This window comes from Aulonocara sp. 'chitande type north' Nkhata Bay, linkage group LG2 (assembly GCF_057382095.1).
Source record: "Aulonocara sp. 'chitande type north' Nkhata Bay isolate Kocher_YH1m ecotype deep benthic linkage group LG2, A_spYH_male_GT1.1, whole genome shotgun sequence".
Taxonomy (NCBI): Eukaryota; Metazoa; Chordata; class Actinopteri; order Cichliformes; family Cichlidae; genus Aulonocara; species Aulonocara sp. 'chitande type north' Nkhata Bay.
Window position 1 is genome coordinate 20,535,970 of NC_141345.1, and position 25,126 is coordinate 20,561,095.

The 25,126-nt window shown below is 42.1% G+C and overlaps 1 protein-coding gene across 5 annotated transcripts in view; it reads right to left on the bottom strand.

Moving 5' to 3' along the window:
* The window catches only part of afap1l1a (actin filament associated protein 1-like 1a), a 29,185-nt gene extending 5,114 nt beyond the window's left edge, over positions 1-24,071 (bottom strand). The window contains exons 1-16 of one of the 5 annotated variants that reach the window (XM_086308243.1): positions 23,836-24,071; positions 7,432-7,557; positions 7,219-7,302; positions 7,044-7,123; positions 6,501-6,627; positions 6,247-6,342; positions 5,927-6,141; positions 5,645-5,824; positions 5,425-5,508; positions 4,763-4,838; positions 4,412-4,528; positions 4,119-4,330; positions 3,484-3,629; positions 3,279-3,351; positions 2,683-2,797; positions 1,054-1,221 (exon numbers count right to left, since the gene is read on the bottom strand). In XM_086308243.1, the coding sequence (XP_086164369.1) occupies positions 1,054-1,221; positions 2,683-2,797; positions 3,279-3,351; positions 3,484-3,629; positions 4,119-4,330; positions 4,412-4,528; positions 4,763-4,838; positions 5,425-5,508; positions 5,645-5,824; positions 5,927-6,141; positions 6,247-6,342; positions 6,501-6,627; positions 7,044-7,123; positions 7,219-7,302; positions 7,432-7,557; positions 23,836-23,857 (1,921 nt within the window). In that variant the 5' untranslated portion in view covers positions 23,858-24,071. Of the gene's footprint in view, positions 1-1,053; positions 1,222-2,682; positions 2,798-3,278; positions 3,352-3,483; positions 3,630-4,118; positions 4,331-4,411; positions 4,529-4,762; positions 4,839-5,424; positions 5,509-5,644; positions 5,825-5,926; positions 6,142-6,246; positions 6,343-6,500; positions 6,631-7,043; positions 7,124-7,218; positions 7,303-7,431; positions 7,558-11,040; positions 11,212-23,829 lie in introns of those variants that run through there. The other 4 variants (XM_086308235.1, XM_086308225.1, XM_086308215.1 and 1 more) reach the window with 4 other exon arrangements.
* Positions 24,072-25,126: the final 1,055 nt, after the last annotated feature.

Here is a 25,126-nt window from a genome sequence, read left to right on the forward strand (position 1 = left end):
AATATTTAGTATACACATCCAGAAATGCATATACTATTATATATTGTACATATATTTATTAGTTTCAGATGTAGCCATTCTTGTATTTTGCTTGTTTACATTATTGTATTTTGCACAACTCTGTTGCTTGTGAAGCTCGCACACAAGAATTTCACTCACATGTGCTGTACCAATGTACCTGCACATGTGATGTGACAATAAAAGTGATTTGATTTGATTTTAAAACACATTTTTAGTATAAACTTATTTTTAATAATAATGTGCTATCACTTTTTGTTTTTACTTTATTTTGTAAAACAGTATAGTCGAATATTACTGGATAACAACAATAATTATATTTTAGCATTAAAAGTACAATTTCAAGTAAAAGACTTACACATACTGCTCAACTAGCCTGAAACAAGTTATTAACATTAAAAAAATATTTCAACAACTGCAGCATAAACCTCACAATGCAGGATGCTGTTATAAATTTTTTAAGCACTGTATAAAAAAATCGAATCTAATTATGAAACCTAAAAATACTACTTAGATGGTTTTAAAGAAAACATTTTGCTTCATTAAAATGTGTTGATGATCTAAAATGTAATAGGTTTCATATAGTTGTGTTTCTGTGGCACAGTTATGATTGTTTCCTCTGCCTCTGCTGGAAGCACGCCACACAGTACTAGAGGAAATTAGGTAATTAGAGATAGCAGACATTTTTTTCATAAGCATGTTGTTTCATGTAATAATTTTAATACAAATGCTGCATGGGAAACTTCTGCTCTTTCATGGCCTTATAATAAAGGAGGTCACAATGCGGGGTCATATAAAGAGCCGTGATGCGTTATGATGTAAAGGACGTCTGGCAAATTTGCACAAACACACCAATGAATCCTGCAAAAATAAGACTAAAATCCTCCCATGTTTTTTTTTTGTGCCTTGTAACTATGTCTTCATACATTAGTTAATCATCGAGAGGGTACATGCATGTTTTAGTTGTGTTTTTCATTTTGGGACTGCTTCAACAATAAAGAGCAACCATTCATGCCTGACTTTATATCTTCTTACCTGCAGCTGTCTTCAGCTCTTCTTTCAGCTCTCTCTTCTGCTGTCGGAGGGTTACTAGTGCATTACGTATGCCATCTCGCTCTTTCTCCAGCTCCTCTTTTTCTCTGAGGTAGCGTTTGGCATCTTCTTCTGCTCGCGTTTTCCCATACCTCCCGTACTGGCTGGTATCTGGATGAGAGCAAAGGTTAAAGGTCAGATGTACAGGGGTTATGGGAATAAGACAAAACCCTCTCACGGCAGCCTGTCTGCATAATTAATGCTATGCTCTCCGTGGGGGCAATATGAAGCTGCCTGTAAGTGTCACATGGATGTAGAGCATGGTCGTTTTTTACAACAGGCCAGAGAGAGACAGCGTTCATTTTTCTAGAAATTGTGTGGCTTTAATATTAGAGAACATAATATTTTTGTGTTCATGTCCCATTTATGTTTCAGAGGATGTTTGATTTTTCTTTCTTTCTTTAAGCATCAGACATTAAACTTACTATCTTACCATGCTCCACTCACCCCAAAGCAAACCCTAACCTATAATGGCCATAATACAGCGTTGTAAATTCAAGGAAACCCGGTGATATGGTTGCAGGAATTAAAGATAAACACACACACTCCTGCGGGGTAAGAGGTCAGAGGGTGAGGCAGCAGATCTAATGCGAGTGTCCAATAAATCTCAGGTTACATCCTGCAGCTCTCAGCCCATGGAAAGCGCGGCTTCTTTGATGTGCCAGAAGGTGACAGCGAAGACCACAGCGGAGACGCGGCAAGAAGAGGAACCCTCGCTAGAAATCCGCACTGATATCACTTTTCTGTAACTCAGACGCTCATCTCCTTCACTTGTGCAGCAGAGAGCGAATGACAAAAGGGAGCAAATGGGAGAGGCCAGAGCAGAGGGAATGGAATATGGGCGGAAAGTGAGAAGATGATTGAGTGAAGAGAAGAAAAGAAGAAATACTGAGCCAGATGACTGCTCAAATTTTATGACTGCCAGTGCTTAAGCCCACAACTCGAAGGAGTGTAAGCTATATGAGCTCAAGAGCACTGGAATCTATGACTTAGTGAAATATTGATGTATTAAGAAGAATTATTTCTCCCCCCCACCACAGTATTTTGAGCTGTTTTTATGGGTTTTTTTTAATCACACAGATGTAAATCAAGGATCAGTATAAAATAGAAAAAATACTTAATATAACAACAAAGTATATTAATAAACTCAGCCTGTAAGTTAATAAATGTGAAGTCAGCTCCTTTCAAAGTAGTTGAAAAAAGACACCAGCACTGCTCATAAGGCTGCACATTAAACAATAAATGGCAATGTTTCAAAGTTGTAAAGCAATATTTTAAGTTTCATACTGACAGAACAATAAAAAAAGAGAATTGCCTTAAAAATTGTTTAAAACAATCAGTTTACCACAAATGTAACAAGTCAGGAGACAGTTTAGTCACACTCCGAAGAGGGGCGTTTAAAGATGTCTTCCTTTTTATTTAGGAAGCATTGAATTAAAAGCTAAGTATGTAAATAAAATAGAGGATTTTTTGTTGCTCTTTGGAAAATCCTAGAATTTATTTCACAAGGTTAGACTCAGCACCACTTGATGAACTGCAAGTCACACTGGAAAACAAACTGAGCACACTTACGTGAGCCTATTCGCTTCAGGGAGACTAATGGTTTGGTTCTGTCAGAGTCGCTGCTTGAGAAACTTGAGCGCCGTTTCCCTGTATTCCCAGACTGCTGCCTGCGGTTCTCTCCTGACTGGGTGGAGCAGAGAGAGGGCGGGGGGAGTGACAGATGTGGGAAGAGTGAGGGCAGATCAAGAAAAGTTAAATTTGTTTATCAGGATATGCAGTGAACGTGTCTCGGGATTTAGTGATTTGAGACTGCTGTGGTGTGCGTGTGTGTGTTTTTGGTTGTAGGTGGTGAGAGGCATGTGTTTAAAGTGCATGTTAATGGGGTTAAGAAAGGAGTTTACAGGCTGTGAAACTGCTATGACCTCTTGCCTTCCTGTCACCAGTCAGAGCACTTTATCTTTTTTTTCCTAATGCGGACACCCTGATCTTTCTGTGGTAAAAAAAAAGGCATCATTGATAGGAGTGCAGCAGAGCACTGTCTATTTATTTGGGTGACTGATGGGATGTCAGACAGCGAAAACCCAAACAGCTGCATGCCCATACATCTTCTGATCTGGTCACATCAAAGTTAACGCGTGATTTCTGAGCGTGAGTGTCCTGCTTACCTGCAGATCCTCGTTAGGTACCTCATCGTATGTTCTAGAATCTGTGGAGGTGCTGCTGGAGGAGGTAGCCCACCTAGTTTGAGAGACAACAGACAAAGTAAATTTACATAAAAATGATGTAAGCAAAAACATCGCTGCTTTGGTTGATGGCCTAGCTTTGAACTTGTCCATGGATCCTGACCCCCTTGCGCTTCATCTCACTCACAGGAAGGAATGCCGCGCAGCATCACGGATGTTAGCAATGGTTTCCACATCTACATAGTCGTAATGCAGTGATTCTGGGTCTGTCGCAGAGCCCATTTCTGCCAGGAGGAGACCGAGCCACCGTCCAAGCTCCTCTGAGCTGCTTGCCTGACAATTTAAAAGAAAGGCATTGGATAAATAAATAAATAATCAAGTTTAATATTCAATCTACTTAAAGACTGTGGTGATGTATGGGATGTGAATGGTCGTGTGATATGCACGTTAGTATGCATTCGGATTATTTCTGAAGCTTTTGTACAGATCGTGATTGTTTTTGCTTTGCAGGTATTCGAGTGGATGAGAGAAACATCTGGCTCATTAGCTGATAATTGCTTCACAGTCTGTTTATCTGAGCTCTTTTCACTGAAACAGCTGCCCAGTGCTGACCGAGTCGAGCTGACGAGAGTGATGAGATTGAATCAAAACATTAACCCGACAATAAGCCTACCACCTCTGTTGGGCAGATGGAGACTGTTGAGCTGGTTAAAAATATCTCCCTGCTTATGTTCTTATGAAAGATGACTCTTTTCAATTCTCACAGATTCGACCATTCTGGTAATATCGTGCAGCTTTGAAATAATCAAACAAGAAGCACACCTCCAGGGCAGCCACTTCTGTGCTGTCCCGTAAGACACGGAAGGCAAAGGGGTGCTTGGGTCCGAGTCCCGGAACCACCTCACAGCCGTGGAGAGGAAGGGAAGGGAGAGACATCCGAGGATCTCCTTTGTCGTTGTAGAAGTGCAGGGCACCTCTGCACACGCAGCACCACTGCTCCCGCCACACCTGGTTCACCAGCACTGACAAATGGCCTGCATAGCGAGGAGAAAAGGAAGAGTTACGCATTCCGCAAACTTGGACTCCTGAAGCACGACATTGAAGCGGGCTCTGACCTTGCCGAGGATCGCTGTATGTCCGTGGGTCACTTGTCCGAGTTGACTTCTTCTTTGAGAAGCTGATGATGCGTGTGATCTTACGCCCCGCAGCAAAAGGACCCCGTTTCACCTTACCTAAAAAAAAAAATTAAAAAGAGTTCAAAATCAGATGCTTTTGTTTGGATTTATCTGTGTCGTTTGGGAACTGTATTCCCAATCTGTTTTATTTTATCAACATGTTTCAACAGAATCCTTCCCATCTCATATGGCATAAATGCAGCAATATGGAAGAGTCACACAAATTACATCCCAGCAACCTCTAATTGGAACAGCTGCAATGCTTTAAGACTGCGTGCATCTCTGCCTTACCATTCTCTCTGCAGTTCTCTCCAGCTGACACGCCCACACTGTCTGAATCTGATGTGTTCCTCTCCGCAGACAACCTCTGCAGAAGCAAACACGCCAACACAAGGTTAGATTTTATCAGGGCCCAAGGTTTCATTCTAAGCTAAGCTGGTCTACACTTGCCTTTGACTAATAAAGAGCTAAATAACTATACTTTAAAGGCATTTCTTCTCATACATATCCACCTTCTTAGACGTCTTTCTGTCATGCTGTTTCCTAAATACAAACACATGGCATAATTAAACAAATAGTCTCCTTCCAGCTCTATATGGGCTCCCCTTGTTTTAGTATTTGTTTTTGTATGAGAGCCTGTTGCAGATTGTGATCTAATAAACTCCTAAAGAGGATGTGCCTCTTCCGACATTGGCTCACCACCACCTCCGTCAACGAAGTCTTAACTCCTAATTACCCTGCTTATCTCCTCTTTGTTCTGCGAGCCAAACACAGGTATCTGTGTTGAGCCAAACAATTGTTTAGGAAAATTGATGCTGACAGCACAATTGCTGCTTGCTGCTGAGCATTCCTCGCCTCAGCTGCTGTAAGGAAGAATTACGGACTTCGGGGATATAACAAAAAAAACCCCCACAAGGATACACTCACATAAACATCCTCTCTCTCACGCTTACCTTATCAAGTTCACATTTTCTGAGAATGACAGGAGATGCCGATTCCTCGGGTGCTGCGCTCTGACTGCTCACCTCTCTGACAACCTGCGGGAAAGTTTGCACTTATCACTCTGGACTGGATGCTAACCCCCCCCCCCCCTCGATAGACCATTGATGATTGGCAGCTATACCAGAGGAAAATACATGACTCCTGCATAAAATTGCAGCATGCTAAAATTACCGTAAGCCACGTGTGGGCCTGCTCTTTGCTCTGTACCGCCAGCACCAGCGCGTCCCCATTGGGTAAGGTAAAGCGAAGCTCATGATGCTTCCTCTTGGTGTCTTTGGGGACGTAGACTACAGTGCATTGGGGCAGCAGCAGGTCCACGTAGGGGGACATGTCTTTGGAACTCTTATAACACTGCACAAAGAACAAAATGTGGTACGTGTGAGGGGGGAAAAAAGGAAAGATACATAAGTAAAGAACATCCTTTAAGGAAGATGAGAAAGTGCAGCATCTCACTTGTAGCCTGTTGTCCCGTATGACAGTGAGCTGCTTGGCCCACTGCCCAAAGCGTTTTTTACGCAGCAGGAAGGCACAAATGCGACAGTCCCTGGCAGGAGGCATGGAGCTCTCATCGGAGGGCCACTGATGAGTAAGCCGGACGCTCGGGCTCCTCTCTTCCTCGTCTTCCTCGTAGGACTCGTAAGAACTGCTCAGAGCATCAGAATCATTGTCTGTTGAAGCAATGAGAAAGACAGAGAGAGGGAAAATGTCAGCTTTATTTGTTGGAAAAACGCAGGATTTATCCGGCGATCCTGGAAACGTGTGGGTGTTCTCACAGGAGTTTTTGCGACGTAGGTTTGAGCAGGTAGTGGGGTATTGGTTTTCTGTATCTTCATAGCCATCTTCTATAGAGTTAGGAGGGCTGGACCTTACTGGAAAGGGAAGGAAAAAATGCAATTTAGCTTTTGTTGCGCTAATTATCTGTGGTACATCCTGCTATATGATTGTGTTCATATCAATTATATCCTGTGCATGGAAAATTCTAGAACACTAAGGTCACTGAGTTCAACTGAGGTGGGAACATGCTGACCTCTTGTTATTATATACTCAGGCATCTTGCCAGGGCCCAGGGGCACTGCTTCTTCGTAGTACTCCTCTGGAGGAGGGGTTGTGGGCAGCGGGGGTGGCGAGTCAGCTGAGTGTGGGGCGACACAGCTCTGCTAAGGGAGACACATAAATATAAACAAAGCTCTCAAATTTCCTCTATAGCCAAAAAGGCCAAAAGAGCTACATAATCAAAGAGACGCACAGAATAACCCTGTAAAAAATTCCATAAATTAGACGCATGGGCTCTGGGCGGATCCCCAAGTCTTCACTCGTCCAGCAGTTTACAGAGCAATGAGCATGTCGAGCAAAGGGAAAACCCCACAATATGGAACACAGTCTCTGGTTTTCATCGCCTCTTTTGGATTTGCAATTTGCAAAGTGCAACTGGGGCAGCGAGTGCTGAAAAGACTGATATTAAACAGCTTACAGCCCACACACGGAATCCTTTCACCTTCAGGACTTTAAGCCAATATTTAGTTAATTTCCAAAATATGAGTTCTCATATTTTCTCATATTTTTCACTTGCCTTTTTCGAAGTTTCAGTTTGTGCATTCTTGTTTTCTTTCACATCATCAGAAACATCCTTTAGGTCTCCAAGCTCACAATCTTAAAAAAAAGAGACATTCATTTATTCTCGTTATGTTAAGGGCAGGGAATTTGCATAAGTGGCTTTCATTTGATCTCACTATGGTGGAGCTCACCAAATGTCTCAAAGAGAGACTCTACAAAGCTCGTGCCATTTCTGTACACTGATGAGTTCATGTAGATGTAGTCTGTTCCTGACACTAGAGGGGAGGAAGAAGAAAACACAGGCAGCAGTAAGTTAAAAAAAAACAGCATTAAAAAAAAACAAACCTTATGTGTGCAATCATTCAGAACTTAGTGTAAAAATGAAATTCCTTCCTCTCTGTTACCTGATGGCTCTATCTGCTGCAGGAGGTTCCGCACTGAGGTCTTCTTCTCCTGGGTGGTGGAGCTGAGGTTCTCCTGGTCCAGCATCTTCAGCAGCACGCCCAGCTCACTCACCAACACCTCCATTGCTGCGCAGAGAGGAGGGCAAATGGTCAAAGGGGTGTGTGAGTATATGTGCAAGCATTTGTGTATAATTAGAGAGGGCAAAGGTCAGACTAGCAAGTCTAAACAAATCCCTGGTGTATGTCCAACAGGCTCTTTCTGCTTTGCTTTCCCCTCGTCCTTCTTTCAATTTGTGTCACTCTGCTTCACAGTTTGTCAATATCCATCAGCCATCTCATCACTGAGTCTCCTTTCTATCTCCCTCTGTCTATCCAGACTAAACAATGCCAAGAGGCTTCAGTCACAGGAAACATGTCTGCTAATTGCTCATTAACCCTGTAAATATGTGAATTTGGAGCGACGACCAAAGATAACAGCAAAGGAACTTCCTGAAAAAAGCTCTAAAATTCTGCGGATTCACAAACTCAAATTTGAATCAACATTTAAGTGACAGAAAAACTAGATTTTTGTCCCCCTGGCCCTCTAAAAGAACAAACAGATACAGGCAATGGTTCAATATGGAGCATCGGACTCTAACAGGAATAACTTAAGGAGCACTTTAGAGAGCTCAGAACAAGCCAAATGAGAAAGCTAGAACTTCATTCACAAGGACCCGATCTTTATCCAGCAGTTGCGAAACTGAAACGCAGAACTTAGAAAAACACAAGCTGCCTTAAACAGGCTTTCACAGGGCTCTCTGGGTCCTCTGGACCCAAGATTGTAGGAACAGATATATCGCATACATCATATGTTGATCTGAGATGTAGGACAGGTCCACTCCCTGTTTCTCAGAGCAAAACCCAAATAAACTAGCTCACTCCCCCCAGCTGCTGCAAGCCCGAGAAAAGATTTGCAACCTGCTGCAAGCCAGTGCCACCAAGCAGCGCTTTTTGTTTCTTCCAGCTTCCCGAGGTGTTTCCATTAGCTCGTTTGTAACCACCGTCTGTATTCTAGCACCCAGTTTATGTATGTATGCTTATGTATGTAAAAACAAAACAAAACCTAACAAATGGCTGAGTCACTGCTGGCATTCTTGTCTGCCTCCCCCTACTTCCCATTCCCCTCCATCTCTTACTCTCTCCCCTCCCTCCTACCCAATTTTCACAGTCCAGGCCCCTTGGACCTAGCGAACCGTGCGTCTTACTAGGGTCAGCCGCGGGACAGCCGCTGAGCCAGAAAACTCTTTGTACAGAGTGCGCTCATATGGCAGCAAGACCTGTTGCGCTAAGCACACACACAAACACAGGCAGAAACAGACACATACACTCGTGCACACAAGCCCAAAACGCACAGGCAGGCTCATGTGTTGTGCATTTAGCGAGGTGTGTCAAATCTTAACTTTTGTCTGCTTATCTAGAAAATGCACTCGAACCACCATCGTGTGCAGGATTTTGTACACAGGCCTAAAAAGCACATTAATAAGTTGAGGCAGAATGTTGGCTGTCTCAACGTATGACCCCAACGCAGTGAACTTGCATGTAATCACCTCTGACAAGCAGAAAATAAATTAGCTGGAGAAAATATCTATTGTTTGTCAGTGATGTATGTCCTACATTTCAGGGTGCTCCCACTCCTTAAAGACAGACATACTTTTCTTAGGTGGGTCTTCCTATGGGTTTTAACAATGCCCAGCCAAGGCTACGGTCAAAAGCAACAACAGCTACAGTAGGTGTATGTTTGCCTGTGTCTGTTTAACCACTTTGACTCCTGTACCAGCCTGGTTTCCTTCCATTGTAATAACAGCCCGCTCCCACTCTGAGGAACGGGCATGAGGATTTAATCCATGCTGTGAGCTGGAATGTGTCCTCATTAACATCTAATTCATGCAGGGAAATGAGGAAGTGGAAGGACAGGAAACTCATGAGAGTGGGATGTGTGGGCCTGGTGAACGCTGTTACTCTGCCAGAGGTTCCAGCTGTTTAGATTCTGGCTCTAGCGTAGCACTGGGCTTCCCCTAACCTAAGTGTAAGACAAAACCGTATCCACAGCATGACTCATTCTCTGCAGAGAGAAGTTGAAATTTACACCAGTCAGCACTAAATCAAGTATATTACATATAATATAATAGAGAAATTGAGGCGACGCTTTCAAAGGATTTGGCGTGAAGTAGGTCGCCTCACTCCTTAAAAACGGTTTCACAATTTTACTCCTTAAAAATCAGATTACCCAATTTCACGTTTACAGTGCAAGGGCGAGCGAGAAGGAATTACTTCCTCATTTTTGGCACTAGGGGCACGTAAGACCACCCTCAAGTCGTCCATCGTTCCTTTATAATTAACAACACACCATGCACGAGTGTCGTCACACGTCTTAAGCGGCGAGTCATCTTTTGCTTTTATGCTGCAACTGCTCGTGCGTGTGTTTGAATGCGATACGTAACCGATGTCTTCTAACTAATTAGGCAAAAGCTCCCGTAATGTTACAGTGATAGATGAAAATGTGGTTCAGTGTAGTGAAAGCAATGTATGTGTCTCCATAGAAGGTCAAAGGATAACTTTATTCTAAGCTTTGTGTACTTTCAGCTTTTAAAAAAAAAGACATCATAAAGTAGAAGACTTAAGACACCAGAGAAAAAAGATTGTGCAGGTCTGCAAAGTCAGTCAAAGTTTAGAACACACTTGGTTTCCTCACACTTGCTTAACAATTGCTGTTAAACACCAGACACATTCCTCGCCTTGTTCATAGTGCAAGACTCTGCATTGTGTGTGTGTGTGTGTGTGTGTGTGTGTGTGTAGACCTTTGTTAAGTGGAGAGGGTAGTTTGTTTAACACTGCAGACTCAGGCCTTTAAAAGGAGCTTACATTTGTAGACTTTCTGTGCCAACTCTGTACGGTTGAATGATGGGTGAATAATTTCAGTGAGTCTAGCACCTGTGCTAACATGCCCAACAACGTCTAAATTAAAGAATAATCTGACCTCATACGATTGCACCATTTTTCTCAACCCCCGCTCCCTCCAAGTACCAAAGACCTCCCTCATGCTGAGCTGACTTCTTTTCTTGCCATGCAACCCACCCACCCACCCACACACACACACACACACACACACACACACACACACACACACACACACACAAACAAACTTAACATAACAGTATGTCGAAAGTGACAGGATTCAGTCAGCAGCAGCTTTGTTTCACAACATCACTGTAAGCAGACATTCCAACTTATCCAACAAGAATTTGCAGCCCACAACGAGTCTTCAGAGGCTTCAGAAATTACAATGTTTCACTAACGACCCTGGCAAACACAGCTTTCTCAACAATTCAACATTTCTGCCTTTCTCTGTGTCTCAGTGAGCTGGCATGGCCCTCAAGGCATGAAGTAAACATCATCTGATTCCTACTGTGTTTGGATTGAAGGCACGACACCTTTAGTGTCTTTACATCCCCGCAGCTAACACACCTCTCTTTCCCTCGGCATGCCCAAATCCTGTAGCATCAGATGCTTTAATATACCAACATTTATAAAATATCTGTTTTCTTGTTGTTTTCTTTTCAAAACACTTACCTTCACGGGCAGTGGATGACAGTCCCACCATTCTCTAATTGGCTCATTCATACACAAAAGAGATACTGCAGGAGATACTCCAGACTCAAAGACACCCTTTGTGCTCTGTCCTGTGAAGTCTGTAGCGGAGGTGAGCTACCATCTGCTGAATTCACACTCCCTTTACCTCTCCCTTCCTCCATCTGATCTGTTATCTCTCTGCACCTCCCTCTCCGTCTACCCTCCTCTCGTTCCTTTTTTTTGAGTGGGGGGGGGGGGGGGGGGGTGCTCTGCGTGTGTGCGCATGTGTTTGATCCCCCTTCTTCCACTGTAATCCTAGGGATCGTATAGCACCTGGGAAAGGCTTGCTGTGTAAACACACACACTAATAGCTAACTCACATTCTTTATTTTTTTGCATTCTTTCCCTCTCTCTTTACATTATTAACTTTTAACTAGTGGCTACAAACTAAACAGGTTCCAGTTTAGCTGCCTGTGGAAATCCCCAGTTTATAGGGGTATTTTAACATGTCAAGTAAAAGTTGCAGGATTTAGGAAATTCTGTGGAGTAGTCATTAGGGCAAGTTGAGACCTTTTCAGTGTCACACGTGGAGGATTTGCTGCCTTGAGGCAGAATCAGGCAGCCAAACACGATGCAACATGCTGCCTTCAATCACACTGGCAGTAACGTGGCACAAACAGCCCTGAAGCATACACAGTTCAATACACAACCACAACCACAATATGACACACTAGCTTCTTCTAAGTGTAGGCTTTTACTATAAGAAGCCTCTTGCACAAGACTGGACAAGTATCATTATGATGTCACAAGACTGGGGTTACAGCATAAGCGTGCAAGTAATAAGATCACCTGTTGTTTGGAATACTAGTGTGACCCCTCATCACCCCATTGTGATTCTATTTGGGGAGCTCATTCACTTTTTTGTTCAGAATTAGACGAGAATGGTTTTAAGATCCATCTGTGCTAATCGAGACTAGTTAACAGGTTGTACATTTTTATTTAAATCATACAAAGATTTGTGTGTTTTTTTGTCTTTTGGTAGCTGATAAAAAACACAACTTCATAATAAAAATATAGAGTACTGTGCAAAACTATTGAGATAACCCTCATTTGTTTATATTTGCTAGGATAATTGGATGTAGGTGCTGCCATTTCTCAAAAACACAGGTACCACAGGCCATAGTGTGAATGTGAGTGTGAAAGTTTGTCTGTCTCTCTGTGTTAGCCCTGTGATAAACTGGTGATCTGTCCCGGGTGTAGCCTGCCTCTCGCCCTAACACAGCTGGGATAGGCTCAGCTGCAACGGGATAAGCTGAATTGAATAAGCAGATAGAAAATGGAAGAATGGACTCCATTAGACCTTCTGCCTCTGATTTTCAGTGCAGTTCTTCTATACACAGTTGTTTCCATGTCTTGCTTTATTTTCTTTCTTCCCTCTCTTTGAAAGAGTAACATAGCATTGGTTCCACAGCAAAGAGTGTTCAAATTCAAGCGGATGAATTTTTTGCTCAGGCTTTTCTCCAAGTTGTCCTTCCTTAAGAATGATTTTATAACAGCCACCATTCTGAGGCCTTTCTGCTGATGCTTAAGCAAACAGTAGATGGATCAACTGAAGGGCCAGATGCATGTCTCAAAAATGCTAATCAGATACTGTTAATCTGTTGCAGATAGTTTTGAGGCTTGTCATTTCTTTTATGTCCTACACCTGTGTAGTTTCCTCAGATTTTTTAAGGACACACTGCACACCATGCTGACATACAAGAGGTTTTCAGCTAAACCAAAGGAATGGGAACAAATTACATCTGTTTGTAATTAGCTGCTAGTAACAAATTGCTAATTTGCTTGTTGTAAGTAAACACAACCCTGGTTCATCACTTGAGTTGGGTGTCTTTTTATGCTTAAATGAGTCATAGGTCAGTGTTAAGTGGCGTTACAAACAAAAACTACTCCTCTAAAAATGGTCCGGTAAAAGGACTGGACTCCTTGGAAGTTAAATATAAAGAAATGAGTAGTGGCTCGATGCTTTTGCACAGAATTGTATTTGTGAAGAAAAGCGCCGCACTAATGAGCTCCTTCTAAAATCTATTGATAAAAAAGCCAGACCCTTCCTCACTCGTAAATGGTGCTTCCCAGCTTTTCCCAAAATAGTCTCACATACTGCCTGATATGGCCTTAAAAAAAACGAGTTCTGATAGTGACTAAATCTGAACTTTGACCTCAATAGTAAATATCTGACCACATACAGAACTGTGGATGTTAGAGGAGGGATGTGAAAGCACACCAAGTTGTAAAATTCACACCACCTTGAACCATATTACAGCTGGGTGCGATGGATCTCAGGTTTTTGAAAAGCTAAAGCCTTCGGGGCAGAAATAGTCACAGTTAATGATAAAACAAAACCTAGTGTTTATTACAATGAAAACTACTGGTCAAGTCCACAGTGCAAAACAAAGGAGAACCATAAAGATGTAAGTCATGCCAGATAAAGCAGTTCGAGAAAAAAAAAGACGGTACCATCTGTGACTCCACAAGAGATCTGTATCTACTGAAAACTGATGGATTATTCTTGGAAGAGCCCCTTTCCTTATTGTCTTTGGAGATGCTGGATACACAACCATTTCTCAACCCGATCTGACATGAAAGCACACTGCACTGTGTAGGTATCTTTCTTCCTCGGCCGAACAATACGACCCAGCAAGTTTTTGAAGGAGACGAAAAGCATATTTTTTGTGTGCAAAAGCATAATCTTATCTCATGTTAAGTGAGTCAAAGGATAGGGTTTTCAGTACAGAGACAGTGGCGTTTGAGTGTTATCATCATGCCGTGTGAGTGTTACCTAAATACCTCCATCCAACTCAGTCATCAAAGCTGAGTCAGGCATGTTTGAAAAAAAAAGAGCTGATTCATAATGTTAAGAAGCACAGATGAGAAAGGAGATCACCGTTCACCACAGGATTTATCACACCACTCCGTGTAACAAAGAATGAGGTAAACCAGACAGCCAGATGTTCGCCCAGTTTTTAATTGAATTAGGAGGTGTGCCAACAATGCCTTCTCTCACCAGGCTGTGCCCTATCATGATGAAATTCCCTCCCACCCTACCCTTCGAATTCCTGGCATTTCCCAAGAGTGACAGCTCTTCTTTCCTCTCGCCAGTAGAAACGTGTCTGGGCATTCGCAAAGTGATATCTCTGGAGAACACCACAGGTACACAGGGACAGATCCGGTTCATAGCGCAAATCATCTTGATGGCTGCTGCCAGTCTTTCTGCTACTTTTTACTGCGTCATTTGTGATGGAGGAAGAGATATTCAAAAAAATGCTGTTGCTGTACGTTCATTTTACTTTCACGGTATATAAAGTTGCTATATTTGACATCACACAGAAGGACTGTGTATGAAATGGCTTGCTTGCAGTCACAAATAGACTGGGAAATATAGCTGCAGGCAGCGATGAGGGGGCCAAGCTGGCACAGTCACCATGGCAACTTGAGCTGACCATGTTAAAAGCACTGGCAGGAAAAATTAGTTGTTGCTTAATGCCCTGAGTGGGGACATTATGGAACTTGAGAACCTCAAGAAGAAGTACAAAGTTCATACACCAAGGCTTTATTCAGATATGGAAATGTACTTATTCATTTATGTTTGATTGGAAAAGCTGGTGCATTTCCAGGTGTTCAACCTACGGTACAGTTTTAATACAATAGGATTCATGTCCATATCACTGCTGATTGTGAAACAGATATATCCATCAAACAAGAGAGAGCATAGCTTTAGGCCTGTTGAGCATTGTTGCGTACAATCTGCTAAACATGCCATAATGTTGTATGCTATTTCCAGACTGAACGTGACCCATATCTGATGTCATGAGCTTTGAAGTTAACTTGCTACAAGGAATATAACAGTACCTCATTAGGTGGTGTTATAAAGGTTACTCTAGCTTCAACTAAGCGATGGTGCTATAGTGCACGAGATGGAGACATGAAACTCGGTGAAACGACTGTCCCCAATGAGGGTGTCCCATTCATGCTCTTTAGCAGTAGCTGCTAGGAGCTACCACAGTGTTACTTTTATTTTCTCGCTCTGGTTGGCTAAGTTTAGGCAACAAAATGATTTAGTGTGGTTTACCACACAGGCACACCTGTGCACAGTTTACAAGCACTTTTTCACACATCTTCTTGGGGCCTCTTGCACAAACAACATTCAATGTTATATTATGGGAGAACATAGTAATCGTCCAACTGTGCAGTGTCCTTAAGTTTTGTGGAGCATTTTAGCATAATTTAGTCTGTTGTGTTGGTTTTAAATGAGCAAACAGCATATCATTGAGGAGCTTTGGTTCTTCTTTTGGCTTCTTCCTGCTACAGCAGATCATTGGTTTCCACCTAACCCTGTCCTTGGCATCCACTTTTCTCACACCAAGCCTCTGAATGTCCCCTTTGATTACCTTCATGGGTTTTTTTCTCTTGTCTTCCACTTTTCATCTTGCCTGGGCAGCTCCTTCTTCAGCATCCTCTGTCCAATATATCCACTATCCCTCTTCTGCACATGCTCAAACCTTCTCGGCCTTGCTGCTCTAACTTTGTCTCCAAACTGCTTAACCTGAGCTGTTCCACTTGTGTATTAACTTCTTGTCAAATCCTGGTGACTCCCAATGAAAATCAATTCTTCCTTCTCCAGCTCCACCTACTGTCATTTTGTCAGTGCAATCAATCCTGGTGACCCTGTCCATTTCACTCTCGCTGTTATCCTTCACATCACTCCTGACACTTATCTCCACTCTTCTTCACCTCGCTCGTGCACTGTCCATTTGTCTGGACGGTTGATCCCTGATATTTAAACTCCTCCACCTTCACTAACTCTGCTCCGTTGCTCCTTCACAGCTACACCTGTTTTGCTCTCATTGACAAACATGTATTCTGTCTTGCTTCTGCTGACTTTTATTCCTCTTCTCTCCAAAGCATGCTTCCACCTCTCCAGGCTATCTTCTACACAGTCACAGTGTCGTGTGCAGACTCCTGTCTAACCTCATCTCTCAATCTGTCCATCACCTCTACAAACAAGAGGAAGTCATAGCTGACTCTTGAGGCAATCCCACCTCCTCCTTGAACACATCTGTCACTCCGACCGCACACCTCACCACTATCTCGCTGTCCTCATTCATGTCCTACACCAGCCTCACATACGTCTCTGCCCCACCTGATTTTCATCAGCTCGTCTCTTGGCACATTATCTTATGCTTTCCCTAGGTGTCCTGGTTATTTTTTGGTTAGCATTTAAACTTTAAGGCTGGAGGAGTTGATGGATGGCAAAAAGCCACAGGGAAAATAAATACTGGACTTTCAGACACTTCATCAACTGAATACTAATGATTTGCTGGATATATTTACTTAACATTTAAACACAAAAAATGACAATATTTTATATTGCTGTGCTTATAGTTTTTATCAACATACACTCCAAAGAAATATATTAGTTTAAAATTAATGAATGTTTAAGTAAATCTTATTATTGGTCAATATTGCCAGGCCTGAAAACAGAGATGTCATTACATGTTTTTGAGGGCTTAGGGAATAAGAGCCCATTCATTGGAAGCATGTCTGGCATATAGAGTAGAAAGTGTGGGTATTTAAAGGTTATGCCAGGACTACTAAACTACCTACTGAAGACCCTGAAAGGGAGATTTAAAAAAGTAGCAAAACAAAGCATTTTTCCTCATCATCATTAGTATAATGGGCTGAGCATCTCTATGGAGTTCTCTCATATGGCCCCCAATAGAGATGAACTCCCTCTCTCTGCCGATGACATCACCTATCACCTCCAGCCTTCTGTTTCCTCTTCCTGTCAGCTGACCCATTCCCACTTTGACTGCAGCGTCTCTGGTGACCCCATTCTCATTTCACTATCTAGATCATTCACCAGATAGAATAGAGAATGCATCTGCAGCTGCATTTCAAAGAAACAATAAAACAGAGCCTTGAATATGCGATTACTGCAAAAACTCATTTAGCAGCTACAGGCTGAACCCCTGAGAGATAATTATGTTCTCATGGCCTTTTTGTTAATGCATTCATTGTGTAGGTAGTAATGTCTGACAAAGCAGTGATAATGAACATATATACTAAATGTAGATTACAAAACTGGAGCTGAGCAGCAGGTGAGAAGAACATGTGGAAAAGTTTATTTGTTTTGGAGGAACTGCAAAGGTATATGGCTAAGGAGAGAGAGAAAAACATGCTCCACCCCCACTGTTTTTACTGGACTCGGGAAGCTGCTTCAGGTTATTATAAAATACAGCAACGATCCCACACTCCATGATACAAGTGTATGAGCAAAGACAATAAATATAACAGTGATGGGGACTCTCTAAGGACATAGATATGCTGAGTTTCTACGCGAGTAGAGTATTATTCTGTCTGAGATTTTTATTTTCTGACCCGAAACTGACAGAGCGATAAACAGCGTTGCATTCAGCAGAGCATGCGTTTCACGGCACAATTACTTTCCAATCTAACATCTTTGTTTAAATCTCCCTGAGCCTCTCCCCGAATCAAAGCAAATATTTCTACACATCACTTACATTCGGTTTGTTTGTGTCGTGCAGTCTGTCTCTAAGAGATTTCTGGCTCCATCCTGCATTCTTGCTCCTACTAATTACACCACTCTAACGAGCTCACCCCAGACAGAGAAAATACTCAAACTCATTAGGTATCTATGGTGGCCGGGGCACTTATGGTCAGAGTGTGGGAGAAGTATGGGCTTGTGCACTCCCGCTCACCTGCTTAAGCATTAACTGGCTCTTTGAAGGTCAGCCATTAAGCACAGAAGCTTTTGATGTTCAGACGGTGATAGCTAGAGCTGCTATCTCAAAGAGACAGTCAAGGTCCTAAGTTAGAGGTCAGGTTAGTAAAGCAACTCTGCTCTTTCTTCCTACCTGACATTGGTGATGTTTGTTCAGCAGCTTTTGCATCTCTGTAGCAAGAATCTCATGCTATCAGGCCCTAAGAATAATTGTATCTGACAGGTATGGGAGAAAGGTTTATGTTACTGAAATAATTACACTGTTGAAAGAGGCAACACTGAAGTTGTACTACTGACGCCCTGAAATAAGATTTCTTCTGGTGTAGCAGAGTTCCACTTTTGACTCCTACAATCCTTTACCCCTCAGTCTACTGTGGCAAATCTCTTGTGTGTGATGAAGAAGCATCTCAACAGCTGATGATGCCTGTTTATGCATTACCACAGTAACAGAATGGCAAAGTGCCCAGGGGATTTCCCTGTATTTTATCAGTGCATTGTGAGGCAGGGCCGATCTTCCCAGTGTCCCTGAAAAATAAAATGCAATAAAAAAAAAGGGAGGAGACAAAAATGGACAGATGGGTAGAAAGAGTCTGATCAACAGTAATACTCACCAGGTGTAAACATATGCATCTGGGCATTTCTCAATATGGACTAAGGTCAAAGGGATGTCTGCCTGCTAGACTTCCTTCCCCTTGCTCTCATTTTTCATTTTTTGCTCTGATTTATTCAGGTCCAGGATGGCACAGAGGGCTTGACTCAGCCTGCTGCTAGACAAAGCCCCTACAGTGCAGTCAGTATTATTCAGATCCCGTATCTGCCCTCAGTCCTATGAGATCACCACAATGCTATGTCTCCCTCACAGAAAAGTATTCACACACTTAGAAAGATGCTATTTTGCAAGTGGAAGCACTGATGTTGCACAGACAAGGGTAATATAGACAGAACAGATGCCGGCAGACACTCACACACACCATTTACGTGCGCGTGCGTGCACGCACACGCTCAGAATCCCAGTCACACATGCACAGAAGGAGGAGAGAGGCTGCTTTGTCTCCACTTGGGATTTTCTGTGTTAATAAGATCTGAACTAAAACGCTGTATTCAGTTTTCACCAGAAAGCTGAGATTTCTGTTGTCTGAATCTGTCATGTTAGCCATAAGAAGGCCTTGATAACTGCCTTTGTATTGTATAGTTAAGAGCATTTAAATGCATAATGAGGATGACTTTGGGCATGGATTTTGCAGTGTAAACAATAAAATGAGTCTTGATTATAAACAACAGTTATGTCTAAAAAGTTAAAATAACATTTACTAAATCATTACTAAGTTACCTTTCAACACACTTCCATGCAGTGTTTTAGGTAATGGATTAGCATGTCGTGCCTCATGTAGTTTCACTTCTTTTTTGTTCTTTTTTCACTAAGTGCAATATGTGTTCAGTCTTCAAAGAAGCATGAAACCACAGAGGCAGAAAACAAAGGAGGTGGAAAGTCTGCAAAGTATTAAATATCATTACAATATAATAAGCTATTGGCAGGCTGGAGTCTTTTTTCATAGTCTATCTGCTTGGGTTTTGTTTTCAGGTTCTTCCCACATTCCAAAGACGCTCATAGTTAAATGGCTGTTCTATACTGACCATAGGTGGGAGGGTAGCTTGTGACTCCCCTAGTGTGACCTGGGATCGGCTCCAGCCACTAAGACCTTCTTATATGAAATACCAGAATTTGTCCTGCTTTTTTCATGGTCCAATGAAAAGAATGCCAAAGCACAGCAACAGGGAAAAACCTACAGGTGAGAAGCTGTTTTGCAGTGTTTCAATATTTTACTTTTACAGTCATTTTTGCATTTATACACAATAACAATAATTCCTTCACTGACAGTGACTGGAGCAAAGAACCACAATAAACTGACACAAAGACTTTAAAAATATCATTTTACAGACCGAACTTCTTCAAAAGAGCCAAGCATGAAATCTACTTTTTTAATGTAGATAATATCAAACATTATGTTACAATGTTTTGTGGTATACGTCATCACACATCATACACCAAAACTCTTGTGAATTCCACACCATGTGTTGTCGGTAACATGTCTCTTTACCCCCTAAAGCAAAATGGAAAAAAATTAAATTAAATTTCTGTACCTGTTTCATAAATCACCCTAATTCACATCTGTTCGAAAGTCACATATAGACGTCCTAACTGATAACAGGTTAGACAAGTCCTATTATGCCAAGTTTTCCCAATAAATCGTAATCTTTTATAAGTACTGCTTGTGTCTGTGTGCCAGCACACCTCAGGCAGAGTCCCTTTTCACTGTCAGCAGCATAAGAAAACACCTTTTTTTCCTCAGTGTCACGTACACTCTATAGTCCCCTGCTACAGTGGTGTGATGCAGGTCTCCATGGAAACCCTATATAAACAGCAATGTGTGGAGAATGACCACTGCCTACATGTGCACGCCCACATGTGCACATACACTCACATAACCCGCACACATATACAGCCATATGAATCATGGTGATCTCCTGTTCTCATAGGGTTAAAGAGGGGGGAATTCCACTTCTTATAGTGCTGGTCTACAATCATCCATAATTTAGAGCTCATGAATGATGAAGCACATATATCATACATACACGTATATCATACTAAATGCCTTAATGTATGCTACATGTGTGATCGACCCATGTCTGCAAAGCTTCTTCATAATTAAAAACTCCTACTAAAGTCTCAAAAGGGAAACAAAACAAAGACTCTTTTGAACAAAGGTTATATGGAAGGGAGATTCCCTTTTCTATATGTTCTGGGTCTCATTGACATTCATGTGGTTCAAGTTAGTTACAATAATACTATACTGTGTACATCACATCATAGAAAAGATCTAGAGTTCTACTGGAAACAGCTTTGCACCAGAGAACAGGCAGCTTTCTTTGAGTTTTTTGAACTGTAAATGAAGGTGAATGCTATTTTATGGCCTGTAGAATTCATTGTAACTGTCCTTTGTTACGTCTGGCTATTTCATTTACAACAGGATGCGAAACAGACTAAACGAACAACATTTAAACTGAACCACAGGATGGTTTTATTGTTGTTAATCCTCCTTGACCTCATCGAACTCAACTGGAAAGCTGAGCAAGGAGGACAACATCATAGGAAGCTAAGATTTTGCTCATTTTGGCTGCTAAAACTAATGGTAAAAAGCCAAGTTGTAAAATACTGGACAAAAGCTAAATGTATAAGGACTCTTTGTTTGTTACATAAAAATGCAGATCACCCAGCAGATAATCAGGAAGTGTTGCATAAATGTGCACACAGTGAAGTCCCCTGACCGCTGCATAGATGATGAAAGCGGGCAGCATTTTAATTGTGCTCTTTTGCACTGCTAACCTGAAACCACTGAAATTGTGATTTAATACGACCGCTACCAATTAAAACCTCTGTTGTCTCCTAACAGTGCTCAGAACTCAGTTCTATGAAAAGAAAAACATTTTCTTACTCTGAGCCGTTTCCTATCTGAATAATATATTAAGAGGATGGTGGGGGTTGGAATGACATTCCAAAAGGCACACAAGCACGGGCGCATGGATGCCCTGCAACACACTGGCTGTCTTTTTCATATAGTACTCAGTGGAATGTGGAGCACGCTGTCACATTAGCAGAAATGAATATACGGAGTAGGGATTTGCATGTGGTGAACTTGTGCATTTCTCTCTGCATCATTTTCTACTCCATAGTCTATTGTTTTTCTCTACAAGTTCTTCCACATGCTCTGACAATAGCCTCAATTCATCATATCTGATGGGCTAAATCACAGGCAAACCCCGTTGCTGCGATGCATCTCTGCAGGGACGACCTCACCCTTCTCACACCCACCTGAATGCTCTGCTTCTCACACTGTTCACTGAGGTCGACTGTGGAAACAAAACCTTTGTTACACTGCTGCTGCTGCAGCTGGCTCAGACAGTCGCTGGCTCACACCATTCAAGTTCCTACCTGCCACTTGTCAACTTTTACAAGTTTGATATCTGAACATATGAATTCTAACTGCAAAAGCAGTTCCGCACATTTTTGCTGCCTTGGGTTTTTCTTTTTTAGCTTTTAGTGCAACTTGATCAGTTAAAGATGTGGCGATTGACTCCTGCGTGACACAAAAACCCCTGTTTTGCCTTTTGCAGTATGTTTTCTTCCTCATTCCCCGTGTGTCCCATGAAGCTCTTTCACATCAACTCTGTAGCATTTGTCTGAATCTAAGCAGAAGATGTGTATAAATCTTTATAAGCATTAGAATTTATCTGGCTGCTTCTATCTCCTATCACGTCATCTGTAAACATTAGTGATCCAATGCCACTGGAAGACACACACCCATGCATCACTGCATTTACTGGGCTTTGAAAGATATACTTCAGGTCCTGAACCTTTCTCTATAATTTTGATCTTAGTGTCGTCTGTCCAAAGATTGCAGTCCCAGAGCTAATTTGACCTTTCAGTTCTTGAAGCTGACTTCTAGTTTGCTCCTCACAAATACAAAAGATTCAGCTCTTGTGAACTCCTCTACATTATCAATGTCAGCCTCCTGGAGAGTGTTCATCACTTTGCAGGATGTTTTGAAGTGGACCTTCTTTACTAATATCTTTATCATTTCTGACATGCTACAAACTTTATGAATGCTCATTAGCCCATTATAACATATCTGACAGATCAAATAAATAGCTGCAGGCAAGCAGGGGACAGGGGAGTGTTTATTCTCGTGGTGTTTACACAAACAAAAAGCCCAGTCTGTCAAGATGCATTCTTGTGTGTTTGTACGAGTTTCTCTGTTGAGAAAGATAGCAATGACAGATGAGATTTTCTGCTCGTCTGCAAATCTGGACAAGCCCTAAAAACTTCCTTCCTAAGATGCTTTGCCTCCACACCAAAAACACTGCTAACATCAACATAATCCTCATATGCTGACAGAGTCACAAAGAATGGAAAAGGAGGTAAACTGAGGACGGGAGGGCAGGAGTGACCAAAAGAATTGTTGTTTTTCTTGTAGGCATGCAGGTTTGCCCCCTTTTCTTTCCTTTCCAGTCAGCTGAGTAAAAATGTCCATTAAGCTGAACGTTATAATCACTATCACATGTTTACCTGCCTGGCTGCGGGCAACAAGTCGATGAAAACCATTTGAGAGTTCACAGCTCTAAAAGCAAACAGCAACACCAGCTTAAATCACTGCAGGTTTGACCATATGTTCTTAGTTGAAATGCTACACTTGGTCAAACCTTTCCTGATTAATGCCATCACTTCTGATGTTTAGCTAAAGCCCAGACGGAGGCAAGTGTATATGCTTTTTGTTACAGTGGGAAAACATGTTTCTGTGCAGGGGGTGCGAGTGCACCCCGCCCAGAGAAAACACATGGCATGGAAACACATTTTGTATTTCTGGCTATTCAACACACACACAAAAACACTGCATATCCCTGGAGATCTGTGCAAAAGAATTCTGTGCCATTGGCGTCCAATACCAGACAATTACTAGCAGGATCACCCAATCTGTAAAGATCTCATCTCCACATCCAGATATTTGACTTGACTCAGGATGAGTGAGATTCACTTTCTAGAACAACAATCAAACTGTGGGTCTTGGGTCTGCACTTGGTTTCCTGGTTGTCCAAGCAGCTGGGGGGAGACCAAAGCAGCTTTATTTCTTTTCTTTTCCTTTTAAGTGGACTACAATTGTATCTTTGTAGATGCTCCACATGAGTTCACATTTACTCAATTTGCTTCATTTACATTTACTTTGTCTAAAATGACATGTTTGTGAGTGTTTGTTGAAGGTAAATGAGGCAGTAAACATTTGGGTTCAGTGAAGTAGAAAACAAGACTTTCCGCAGATAAAAGTGTGAGAGGAAGGGTGTGTGTGTCACTCTTTGACAGTCTCCCAGAAATGATTAGTTCTCATAAACAAACACATGCTTGTCTTAATTAGCTGACGAATTAGAAAGCAGCTTACACTTACACTTGGGGCCGCTTGTGTCCATTGCGCTGTGATGCTGTCCCTGTGAAAGTCTACTGCAGGTCCATGAGTGAGTGAGCGAGCATGTGAAGACGTGTGGAGAGCTGCTTGCTGCCGCCGCTGATAGATCCACAGTGGATACAACACAGAGCAGCAGCAGGCACCCGCTGATCTGCTGGGTCCTAAAGCCACCAAGCTCCCGTCGCAGCAGAACAGCTCGGAGCCACAAATGACTCGTGTTTGACAAGGTTACAAGTGTGCTTGAAGGGTAAAGTTAGCACTTCTTCGTCTGCAGTCTGCTAAACAAAGAGAAGGAACTCGCCTGGCCCTGTCCAAAGCCAAGCCCACCTAGCTGCTCCCTTAAAGCGCCTATTATGTCTTATTTGCTTATCTTAGACAAGAACCTGTTGCAGAGATGATGATGTGACCCTGTCTGTACTTGCCTGGGAGCAGAGTTTCAGCTGGCTATTCTACTTGCGCAAGTAGAGGTTTTACTGTCAAAAGCAGTAGATTTTTTTTAAGAAAGGACAGCCAGATAGGTACAAGGATTTCCGCGCGGCTTCCAGGCAGCTATATAATGGGAATAAAACCTTTTTAAATGGGAGAGAAGTCTAACTCCAAGTTTCTTGTTTCATAGAGGGGACTTGCCTGATAGTTAGCAAATAAAAATAGCAGTAAAGTAAAGGTAGAGTTTTTCATAAAGGGTTTTGACAAAACGGACAACTGCGAGAGCAAGGCACAATCGCACAGGTAGGCATACCATGAGTCACTCTTTGACGTTGCCATGATTTCACAATTCAGATAAGCAAAGTGCAGACAATTTCTAACACAGGCCTGCAGATAGCAGTCTCACAGGACCACTGATCCTAACCTCTAGAAAACTGTTTTATTTTTATTTTATTTTTTTCTGAACACACTATGACAGTGATATCTGTTGTATTGATCTTTTTGGAAAAAATGTGCCATTAAGGAAAACATTTAATCTCCTAAATCCATAGCTGACCAATCAGCATGCATTAGCAGAATGCTAGGATTTGCTATGAGAAAAAAGGAATCATTTCAGACACATGACGAGTAGATTCGTGAAATTAATAAATAACACTACTGTGCAATCTTGATCCGTTGGGATTGTTAGGAAAGAGGTGCAGTGATTTATTGAAACATGCAAGCATATGTAGAACTACAGTATATAAGGCAAGAGCAGAGTTTGTGTAATTCCACCAAGCTTGAAAGTCAATATTTGGTATGACCTCCTTGATTCTTCAACACAGCCATAGCCAAGCTTTCTTGTGAT